Source organism: Zea mays, chromosome 1 (genome assembly GCF_902167145.1).
Source record: "Zea mays cultivar B73 chromosome 1, Zm-B73-REFERENCE-NAM-5.0, whole genome shotgun sequence".
Classification (NCBI taxonomy): domain Eukaryota; kingdom Viridiplantae; phylum Streptophyta; class Magnoliopsida; order Poales; family Poaceae; genus Zea; species Zea mays.
Genome location: NC_050096.1, coordinates 41,866,364 through 41,878,573, shown reverse-complemented (window position 1 = coordinate 41,878,573; position 12,210 = coordinate 41,866,364). Strand labels below are relative to the sequence as shown.

At 41.3% G+C, this 12,210-nt stretch overlaps 1 protein-coding gene across 1 annotated transcript; it reads left to right on the top strand.

Moving 5' to 3' along the window:
- The first annotated feature begins 10,860 nt into the window (after positions 1-10,860).
- On the top strand, positions 10,861-11,914 carry LOC100278585 (uncharacterized). Its single transcript, NM_001151816.1, has one exon. The coding sequence runs from the start codon at positions 10,942-10,944 to the stop codon at positions 11,743-11,745; it is 804 nt and encodes a 267-aa protein (NP_001145288.1). The 5' UTR covers positions 10,861-10,941; the 3' UTR covers positions 11,746-11,914.
- The last annotated feature ends 296 nt before the right edge of the window (positions 11,915-12,210 follow it).

Here is a 12,210-nt window from a genome sequence, read left to right as displayed (position 1 = left end):
CCCTCAGGCATCCGAAGATAACAATAGGTGCCACTGGGAGTTATGAAGCTGGTCTTCGACTTATCCTCCTTCTTCATCCATATTTGATGATATCCTGAGTAGCAATCCAGCAGACACATAAGTTCTGAAGAAGCTGCTGCGTCTACAAGGGAGTCTATCCTTGGTAATGGAAATCCGTCCTTCGGACAGGCCTTGTTGAGATCCGTGAAATCAATACACATTCCCCATTTGCCATTGGCCTTCTTCACCATAACAGTATTGGCTAGCCACTATGGATATTTTACCTCTCTGATAACACCAGCACTGAGAAGTCTTTTTACTTCATTCCGAGCACCTTCGGCTTTATCATTAGACATTTTCCAAAGCCTTTGCTTTCTTGGCCTGAAGGATGGGTCGACATTGAGTGAATGTTCAATGACATCTCTGTTGACACCACAGAGATCATTGGCCGACCAAGCAAAAACATCTTTGTTGTTAAATAAAAACCTTATCAAAGTTTTCTCCTGCTCTTCAGATAGTTGAGATCCCAGCAATACCTTCTGCTCTGCTATGTCTTCACATAGAAGCATGGGTTTCGGCTGATCAGCCGAAGCAGCCTTCTCTCTTCTGTACTTGTACTGTTCACAAGCCTCGGCTCCATCTATATTGTGGATCGCTTTTGAGTCTGTCCAGTTTCCTTCAGCCTTTCTGGCAGCCACTTGACTTCCATGAATAGCAATGGGCCCTTGTTCCGAAGGTATCTTCATGCATAGATATGTTGGATGAAGTATTGCTTCAAAATCATTGAGTGTTCCTCGGCCAATTATTGCATTGTAGGGGTATTCCATGTCAACAATATCAAACACAACATGTTCAGTCCTTGTATTGTGGACAAAGCCGAAGGTCACTGGCATTGTGATCTTGTCAAGTGCTACAATCTGCCTTCCTTCGAAGCCACAAAGAGGGTGTGTAGCATCATGAATCTTGTCCTCTGGCTCTTGCATCTGTCTGAAGGCCTTAGCAAATATCATATCCGCTGCACTGCCTGTATCAACCAGAACATTGTGGACCAGAAATCCCTTGATGACACAAGATATGACCATAGCATCATTATGAGGGTAATCCTTGAGTTGAAGGTCCTCCTGGGAGAAGGTGATTGGGATGTGGGACCATTTTGACTTGATGAAGGGTCCCTGCACCCCAACATGATGCACCCTTCTCTGAGCCTCCTTCTTCTGCTTCTTGTTGGCCGGTTCTGAGCATGAACCGCCTGTTATCGGGAGCACCAGCTTCGTAGCCGAAGCTACTTCAGCTTGATTGTTGAACGAAGCCATCAACTCAACAGTGGAAGTGAGTTCACCGGAGGTGGGCGCCAATGTTGGGGATTTGTTCTCAAATGCTATGAGTTAAGAACAAGGCAACATAAAGTATTAAATGTTAATGTCCTTTGTCCTTCGAAGCATTATTTCCCTTAGGATATAACAATCTTCGGACGAAGGTCATGAAGGACGTACCTTCATGATTACAGTATACGTTAATGAAAGACAAAGCATATGAAACATGAAAGATAACATGAATAATCATATAACATCATTCACATATTTTCATTATATAAACTTGAATAGATAAAGACGATATTTAATTACATATGTACCTTCGGCTTGATAGAAGGCAAAAATCCGAGCGTTGCGCACGAGCGAATACAAGATAGTGTGAACAGTACATGGGTAATGTTCATCTATTTATAGGCACAGGACGTAGCCTATGAGAAATTACATTCATGCCCTTTACAAATGATTACAATCATAATACAAGCTATCATGGGCTGATTAGTCATTTCATCTTTAAGTCGGTGCATCTGGAAATATACTCCGAAGCTCTCTGATTGATAGCTTCGGCTTTGTGTCAATCTTCTGAAGGTGTTTCTTCTTATGGGACCTTCGACGACGAAGCAGACCCCCAACAATCCCACCTATCCAAAGATTGGTAGGATTTTTGTTGCAGCACATGATGGTACATATAATTGTGCTTGTATTGAAAGGCATGAGGAGTCATTAATACACCAAGTCTAGAACAATGTGATTACATTAGAACACGTCTACCATAGGACATGGCACATAATCCTATGACAATATGTGGGGAGTTGGCTCTATGGCATGTTGGGGCCATAGGAAGCATATATTGTAATACTATCACCTATTTCAACTACAAAACAGGATGGTAGAACAATATTCAATTTAGGTTTATAAGACCAAACTCAAGCCAATAGACTTGAAAGCAATCTATCCAACACAACAATAACAGAAGTTAGTTTAGGTTGCCTTAATTTACTCTTCTCTTTAAAATAAAATTTCCCCTTTGGTTAGAGGTTTGTAATCTTGTACATACCCTAGTACACCAAATCCATTAGCCATGAGAGAACGTAGGGTATTATGCACTTCCAGACATATTAGGGTCGTAATCATTACCTGGTAGACATACTCTATGATACCAGGACTCGCTTCCTATTACCATAACAATCTTTCCTCTTATACCTTTGTTACTTGATGTCTTTGGTATGATAGTATTGCTCACATGTACTTCATTTATTAACGATTTAGTGTCATGTCCAATATTTTTAAAAAAGAGTGAGAGAGATTCAATCTAAGAAGAATTAGAAAGGTTTTCATTATTATAAGAAGATTTTTTTGTGTAGTTGGATACATGAAGCATGATCACACATTCTACCCTAGCTAGTTGATCTAAGTTCCTTATGTCTTATTTATGATGCGATGCGTGTTTGCAACCAACAATGAATTCGATGTATCACACATTGTAAAAATCAGTAACGCTTGAGGCATATGAGTTTAGATTAGTCCAAGCAGCATGTTTTGTGCCATATGTGATGTGTGGATGATATATTATTTGTGCACCGAATGCTAGAATTTGGTGTTAGTAGGGAATGATTTGCTTCCACCTTGGTGTACTTGGTGTGTTTTGTTTGTGAGTGCAGTACTTGTGTAAACAAGTTGTTGGGCACTAAGAACACCTTTACAAAGTTTGATTTTAGATAGAACCTAATAGAGCCTAATTGCATTTCAAATTGATTTCCGTACCAAAACTTATAGAACTTGGCTTACCCAAGTTTGTTTTGTCAGACACGCAGAAGTGTTTTTACCTTATAGATTTTGCACATCCATCTTTTTTAAACATTATCAACATTCTTTTAGGATCATCTAAGGATCATAGAAACTAGATACAAATATGTAGGTGATCCAAACATTTCAAATTGCTAGAGAATATAATAGTACAATAACTAGGTTAATAGGTTCATGATCTCCCTTAAACCTAACCAACAACAATCTAGCTCTTGTGTTCAAGAGATCAGACAACCTAAATTATAAAATCCAAACTATTATTTATAGATTTAGATTCTCATTCACTATCTAGATTGCAATATTTTCAGACAACTGAATAGGCTCTAAGTTCTCTGTAGACTTGAGTAAAAATATGGAAGGATACATGAGACCAGAGGAATAGTGGCGAAATTAGTAAAAAAGACAATTTTGTAGTCACCAACCTACAATGTAGATTGTTGAATATATTCATTACACTATTTACTAATTCCACTACATTTTTATATAAAATCCTGGTACATCAGTGGAAATGAATTAGCAAATAAAGACACATTTTATTTGAGGAGATATTTAAGAAAACCTCTGGGCTACGGAAGCAATCTCATGGATGGAATGGAATGTTGAGAACTACGTTACCACGGATCACCAGATCTGCTCCCTTCCCTCCCGTCAGCAGTAGAGGCGCAAGAAGCTGTAGAGAACTCGTCTCCCTTCCCATAAGCACGACAGAGGAAACACACGAGACACATGATATAGGGTTGGGCTTCTGGCCTCTTTCTGATCTCTATTCCATATGAGGGGGTACATGTTCTATATATAGAAACGTGATTGCCCTCAGGGGCATATTCGGTATTTGCCCACATAACCCTTCATTAGGGTTTCTCAACACCCCCCTTGGGCGAATACCGCGACCAACACATGCCTCATTAAAACTCCCAAAAAACCCAGTGGTAAAATATGGAGAAAGAGCGCATGGTGACGCATATTGCATTTGCACTTTGTTGCCTCGTTAAAAACCTCATGTGAGAAACTTCAGGAAAACTTACCAAGGAAAAAGAGTACAACAACTGTCATCATGACATATCAAGACATATTTCGATCTTTTGTATCTAGATTCAATTGAATCTTCTATAAAGGCTAACTTTAGAAATGTGCTCCCCCTGATCCTTGCAAAACCGTATCAATATGGCAAAACATCTTCTTCTGGAAGTATATGCATATAAAGATTTAGCAAACAGATTGCATATCCTTGCAAGGACTGTTTCAGGAACTTTACCTCTACTCACTTCTAGGACATACAAGGTAAGTGCATGTATCAATATAAATAAGCCACTTTGACTGATGGTGTTCGATCGACTGGATCTATATATTTGATAGAAAGTTCCATAAATGTTCACATATTGATCATCAAGCTCACGCCTTCAGGGCATAGAATATGACATTTCTTGTCTCACGATTGTGATCAATATAAGCATTCGCTCCCCCTGACGATGACATCTGTCAAAGTCGTTATCCCTCATTATTCAAGCATATTCTTCAAGATATATGTCTCATTGTTCATCTGGAATAACGAGAATGGATGAGGTTGAGGTGCTATCATTTTCTATCTTACACCACAATTTATACATAGTTGTGCAAAGCAAATAATATGTCATTCAATAGGACTTAGGGGATAATATAGTTGCAATAGTACATATTCTAATATGACACATCGCTCCAGGCGTTCATCCATTGCAACATCTATGATGGTGTAACAAAAGTCCATCAAAGATCATAATCCATCAGGGATTTTTCATCGATCAGATATATCGTTATAGTCTATCATTCTGGCATAATGGGGATATTTTGCCAGTAACACCTAAACCTTATAGGTTTCTGCCATCGGGGCTTTAGAGGATACCGTAATTCCACATCTAGTGTAAAATACCATGAGTAAAACTCGTGGAATGCACATGTGCTTATTCGGTGAACTTCAAATCCTTTGGTACCTCATCTTATACCTTTTTGGGTCTGTATGGGTCTTTATCCCTTTATAGGGATTATCAAACTTTGGTGTTTAACACAGACTTTATTTCTTCTGGAAGGTTCCAGCTGGGAACTATAATCTCAACTATGAGATATTCTCTCTACACTGGAGAGTGGTCATTCATCAGGAATGTATTATCTGGTATGAGATTTATATGTTGCATATTTATAATTCAAAGATATGAGTCCTCCTAGGATCTCATGACGGATCTTCAGAATCCTATTAACTGCATATTATAATTCATGCCATTTGCCAGATATATTACATAGTGGAACTGTGTTTATTCAACACATATGTGAGATGGGTCTCTCACTAGACCACTTGAACCATCGCATTCACCACACATTATTTCAATAGTGCCCATAAATGTCCGAACTTCAAGCTCGCGACTTTCATTTTGCGATTCTTGGTTCAGCCTCGATTGCATTTATCAATGACCCGATAAGAGAGCTTAAAGCACTCATGCCTAGGACTTTGTTTTGGATCCATTTGCAATCTAGAGAGGCAATATAGGTGTCGACATATTTGTCTCCCACATTTAATAATGATCTCCGTTATTTCCCAAAATGAAAGATTCATTGTTCTGTATTCCCAGCACAATGATATTGCGCGCATTGCTAGGAATTTTATCATCAAGATGAACCTCTTCGTGAGGCAAATCACCATCAGGGTGAATTAATCGGATGAGAGTTATCACAGACCACGTGAATCTGCAATCAGAACATATGCTTTGACTAAGGCTAATGGACCATATTCGCAGGCATCCCCGAGAATATATCAAATACCAATAAGTCAAATGTGGATATGATATTAATCCCGGGTATATCCACGTCTACATCAGGTAGAAGCATTCAGACCAATATGGTTACTCCTCAACGATTTCTGGCAAACTCCATATACACAGGAGTACACACTGAACGACAGGTTCAGTTTGGCTTTTGTGTGTTTAATAGAATATTGAGGCATTACATTATATGGGCATTCCTCCCCCTAATGTCGAGATGTTCTAAAAGCATACAGATAAAATCCCCAACCACAATCATCTAGTTGTGGCCAATGTATGCTATTGTGGTGATTTATTTGGGAAATCTTACGCACATTACAGATAGGGGTTTTATGCAATGAGCATTGGACTTAGATTAATGTAGTGGCATGAATACTACATCTTTTTCCTTCAACATGAAGGGTTAGTCTCAACATCCAGCGAGACACGCAACACAAGTTGCTTCGTGGTTACAATTCTGCAAACTTATTGTTATTATTACCAAATGCACAGTCAATCATTAAGATTTAGGCTAACATGCACAACACTATTTTATCCATAAGGCTTCTTCAGGGGCTCATGAATACCATTCGTCATTTGGAGCCATTAGTTGACTTCAGATCAACAAGTAAAATGACCATCAGGGTCTAACGCTCACAAAGACATTCACTGGTTGCATTGTGCTTTGAGGCACATAGGAAAATGTGTTTATATTGGTAGTAAAGTGCACGACATCAGGCCAATGCTGCCAAGCAAAGATTTTTATATGCAGAAATATATAGTCCAGCTCGTTTTTATCACTGCCCATGGTTTACCCAATTACTCATACCACTCTGAAATTGGGTATCGATTAATGCAACATTTTTAGGTATAATAATTTTGAGAGAGAACTTATACCAATAGTCAAATATTTGTTGTGTAAGCTGCCAAAAGGCAAACTTTTCTCCTCATATTATATACCAATTTGTTTTATAAAGCATTATTTTGATCTCTTCATTGTTCAGCAAAAAGAGAAGCTTTGAAATAGAACATACAAGGCCAAAAATTCGTTTTATCTAGGAAAAATCACCATATAACTAGCTTTTGATGAAGCAAATGATGATATCTGCTTGGCAAGAACGAAACAAGATCGGTATCCATCTGGGACCAGACCTTAACAACAGATAATACTGCTCTCATACGAAGAAATCATCAGGAGTAGAGAGGATACAATAGGTCTCTACAATATCTTCATATTTCTATCACAAATTACCAACACCAACAACTTAGTGGTCAAGAATTATGGATCTTTCGGTGCCAAGGGCCAGTGACAGATTAATGCCCAATTTCGCTTCAAGCTCTATGGTGATGTGGGATTTCATGGCTATTTTCTACTCTTCTTACTTCTAGTAGATCAGAGATAGATTACGGTAAGCATGTCAAAAAGTAGAATCCATTGTAGTTCTACTACAAAACCCCAGGTACATGTCCATTCAGGACTGACCGTTACCATTTGACTTATAATGTATACCATACTCGTGAAGGGACTATCTCGAGTCAATTCAGCGACCATGAGTATTTACAATTCTGAGAGATGTATGCAACATAAGCATAAAGGTCCTAGACAGGATGAGCAAAGTGGTTCGACGGGAACACACAATAGTTTTCACACCAACATAGTGAAAAACTTCTCAGAATAACCTCTCGGTATATTCGCAACTTCGTGTTGCTAGCGACTACATGTCCTTTTATCTCATAGTTTGCTTCATGTCATTCAGCGACAAAGAGAGCAATGTGCTAACATCTGGTTGAGCAATGTATGACTGAGATTTTTGGTCATAAATTATTTGGTAAGGTCATATTGCTTACTAATAAAATCCCAATTTGTGATGTCTTATGCCAAAAAGGCTTTCATGCATTATATTATATATCTTTGGGTTACTTCGGGAAAAACTTTATGCATGAGGAGAGAGCAGAGAATTATTTATTTGTGTTTCATAGGTATTTCATTAACTTCTCAGATCTTACAAGCACCATAGAGCTTGTCAAAGTTGTTATGGCCACTTGGCGATATATATAAATATATTAAGCCACACAACACATGTCAAACAAAATATAGAGCCAAACAAAATTATTTACGAAGGTTGCGCTATGCTGTGACTTCAGGGGATCGGATAACCCACCACATTCCGCGAGTACAAGCTCCAGTGTATCCGGCGGCAACACGGTTGCGGCCATCAGGGCTACGACAGTATAGCAAGCCTTCGTAATAAGCGCAACATGCACAATTATGGCTCGGTAATTGGGGTACACGATAAATCCACACAACGTGCGCAACAGGCGCGATTTTGGCTCGCGTCAGACAGACAGTGCCTACAGGGTATGCAAAAAATACGCGACTCAGCGATGACGGTCTGACTCAACGGAAGCAATCCGATTAATGGAGAGCGCGACATAGCAATCACATGACGCAGCCAAGTTCGAACGGCACAAATACTGCGTCGTGTTGCCAGGGCGCAGCCAGTGCTCAGCCAATGTCATAACTTGGTCGATTAATAACGTAGTCTGATCGACCTGTCTGAGTACCCACTATACAATTTAATCGCTCGACGTGAGTCCAAAAGCTCAACATATCATAAATATTTAGAGCGACATAAAAATGCGCAACCTAACGTTCACATGTATTTCAAATAATTTTCTGCTACTTACTACCGGAAATAAAGCAAAAAATAATACTAAAATTAATACATGAACATAAGCACATCGAGTGCAAAAGGTATTTTCTCATTTTGAAGCATGTATTTTTCTACTAATTAATTACTACGGAAATAATTAATTAATATATAAACATGTTTTATTCTACTTGCTATTTGCAACAAGAATAAATAGTATAAAAATGGAAGTTCTTTTGCTTTTCTTTATTTCAACCCATGGTTCCGTCTCCATGCGACCACTTCTTGCATGTCGTGGAGCAGCGTAGCAAATGGATCTATGGGACCAATTCTTGCATGTCATAATAATAGGAGATAAGGTAGTGGGGCACATCAGGTGCGTGCGTGCAAGCCGCATGCGGAAGCACATTGCATGCAAGACTAGGTCTCCACCGCAGGGCAGCTGCGCTGGCTGTTGCATTGTACGCGCCGGGCGAGCTCTGTGCGCAGGGACGGTCAACACCGCCACAAGTTTTCTTACCGGGGTTTAGGTGCAGTGCACCACGATAGCGACGGCAAGTTCGTCGCACACAAATCGTAGCCCGTGCACAGCAGCAGATAAAGAACAGTAAACATACCATTCGATTGCGTAGAGGGAGAATCGAAGCCTGTCGCGTAGGACAGTTCGGCTAGGCCGGAGACCTGCCGGATTGACGGAGAGTTGATGCAGATCTGATCCAGCAGCAACGTCGAGGTAGAGCGTGCTGATAACGTGTTGAGAACTACGTTACCACGGATCACCAGATCCGCTCCATTCCCTCCCGTCAGCAGTAGAGGCGCAAGAAGCTGTAGAGAACCCGTCTCCCTTCCATAAGCACGACAGAGAAAACACACGAGACACATGATATAGGGTTGAGCTTCTGGTCTCTTTCTGATCTCTATTCCATATGAGGGGGTACATGTTCTATATATAGAAACGTGATTGCCCTCGGGGGCATACTCGGTATTTGCTCACATAACCCTTCATTAGGGTTTCTCAACATAGAAAACCATATAGCTTGGCTTAGATGGTGGGTGAGGTACTGGTGTTGTTAGTTTCGGACTGTAGGTTCTTTTGCTTCAAAGAAAATGGGCCATTGACTACTTCATGCTTACCAAAAGTCTAAAGCATCTCAAACCCAACCCATGAAAGATGCCCATGTTCAAACATTCCAAAGAAAAAACAAATATTTAAAACTACCAAAGAATATAATTGTACAATAGCTAGGTTAATAGGTTCATGATCTCCCTCAAACCTAACCAACAACAATCTAGCTCTTGTGTTCAAGAGATCTAGACAACCTAAATTATAAAATCCAAACTATTATTTATAGATCTATATTCTCGTTCACCATTTAGGGCTAGTTTGGGAACCCTAATTTCCCAAGGGATTTCTATTTTCCCAAGGGAAATTAGTTCATTTTCCCATAAGAAAATAGAAATCTCATGGGAAATTGAGGTTACCAAACTAGCCCTTAGATTGCAATATTTTCATGTGACTGAATAAGCTCTAAGTCCAGAGGTACAAGTGTTGTTAGTTCTGGGCTTCGGTTTCTCTTGCTTTGAAAAAAAATAGGCCACTAAGAGCAACTCCAATAGTTCTCTAAAAAATAGCTTGCTAAAATCATGTTTAGCAAGGTGCTAAATAGCTATTGGAAGTAAAAAATAACTTAGTCTCCAATAGTTGATCATATTTAGGAAGTAGTTCGATTTTGAATCTAGCTTTAGCCGCACTGCCCCTATATATGAGATCTGCCTGACAATAAGGTTGAGACCAGAGGATGTGATGGCAGAAGAGAAAAGGCCGGTCGATATGAACTATGGAGGAGTGGTGGTCCGGTGGCGCAACCTATGAGAAAGTTGGGTTCGACGGTGAAGGAAAAACTTGTGTGCATACATGTTTGACCTAGCTACATCATTATGCTAGAAAGTGAAAAAAGAGCGTGATATACCTGGCTACCTCACTGTGTGGAAAATAGAAAAATAATATGTCAACTGCATTTAGGGAGTTTCTACCAAGTTGCTAAATGTGGAGAGTAAATAGAGTTGAATAGCAACTAAGTAAATTTAGCAAGTCTATTTAGATAACCATTGTAGAAACATTTTTCTGTTCACTTCTTAGATTTAAGATTTAGAGAGTTGTTTAGATAACTATTGGAGTTGCTCTAACTACTACATGCTTACCAAAAGTTCAAAGCATCTAAAGCCTAGCCCACAAAAGAGGCCCATGTTCAAACATTCCAAAGATAAAAATATCTCATCGCCGTCCACCCCCGAGTTGGCGTGGTCATTCCCCAATCCCCAAGTCCCCAACCTGCAGCCCTGCTTCCACACGACCACAACCACAGGCAACGCAACCCCCAAACCCAAAACCCTACCACGGCGCCCATGGCTTCGCCGCCGCCTCCTCCTGCCCGGCACCCCACCTCCGCAGCAACCGCCGCTGCGGCGGGCAATGGCCACGACACCTCCGCAGCAACCGCCGCTGCGGCGGGAAATAGCCACGCCACCTCCGCTTCGCCGGTGGACGCCCTCTTCCTCCAGAACCTCATGACCCGCGTCCAGCTCCGCCCGCCCTTCCTCGACACCAACTCATTCCTCACCCAGGACCTTGACGACTTCCTCCTCAACGAGTTCGCCGCGCTATCCGCCGCTGCAGGGGCGTCGGATGATGACGAAGACGTGGAGGATGAGGATGGTGGGCTCGCTGGCGGGGAGGGCTCCGGGGAGGCGAGGCGGCGGCGGATGCTGGCGAGGGAGGAGGCGAAGCTGGAGAAGGAGATTGTGCGGATGGTGCTGGCCGGGGAGGCCGAGGACAAGCTCAAGCCCAATTCGGGCCAGTCCGTGGCTGTCGGCGACCACCACCTCTGCGTCGGTTTCCACGACGATGCCAGCGGGGAGTATCGCATCTGGGAATGGCATGGCCACGTCATGCTGTTCGACGACGAGGAAGGATACTCCGCAGAGTACATTTATGGCAACCACTTCGAGCCGCTCGCTGCTGCCACAGCCAGGGCCAAGAAGAAGGAGAAGGAGATGAGAGAGAAGGAATTGAGCATGGGTCTTCGGGATTTGGTCGTGGACACTGACGACGGTGGCAATGCCAATCGCTCCAAGGAGAACGGTAGCAGCGGAGGGCCCAGGGTAGTGCGCAGGAATGTCGTCAATGGCCCAACCACGCCTGCTAGGTAATGGCTTTCTAGAGCTTGCAGTGTGCTTGGTGGAAGAAGCAGTGCCGCAGTGCATCAATCTGTGTGACAAAAACAAATAAAGATCTGTTGTCCTTTTCTCGCTTATAGCTGTTTAAGCTGTCTATTGTATTCTGTTGAGAAATCAATCACATCTATACTTTGCTTCTGTTACCACAGGTACACGTTACCTCTTGGGGTTTTAAATATATTCTTTATTCAATACTTACTCTACATATATGTTGTCTGTTGTGTTAAATGGGTCTTCTTTCTCTTGCTGATCATACGATCATATACAAAGCTGAGAGATCAGGAATCGGTATGGTAGTATAGTAGGTACTTTCTGCCTTTCTCTTCAGTACTCTGCACCCTCTTATTTACACATTGCAACATGCTGTCATGCAGTCGTGGGTCCAGGATTTAGTCAAGCCCGGGTCAACTTACACTATTGTTGCTATAGATAGTGATG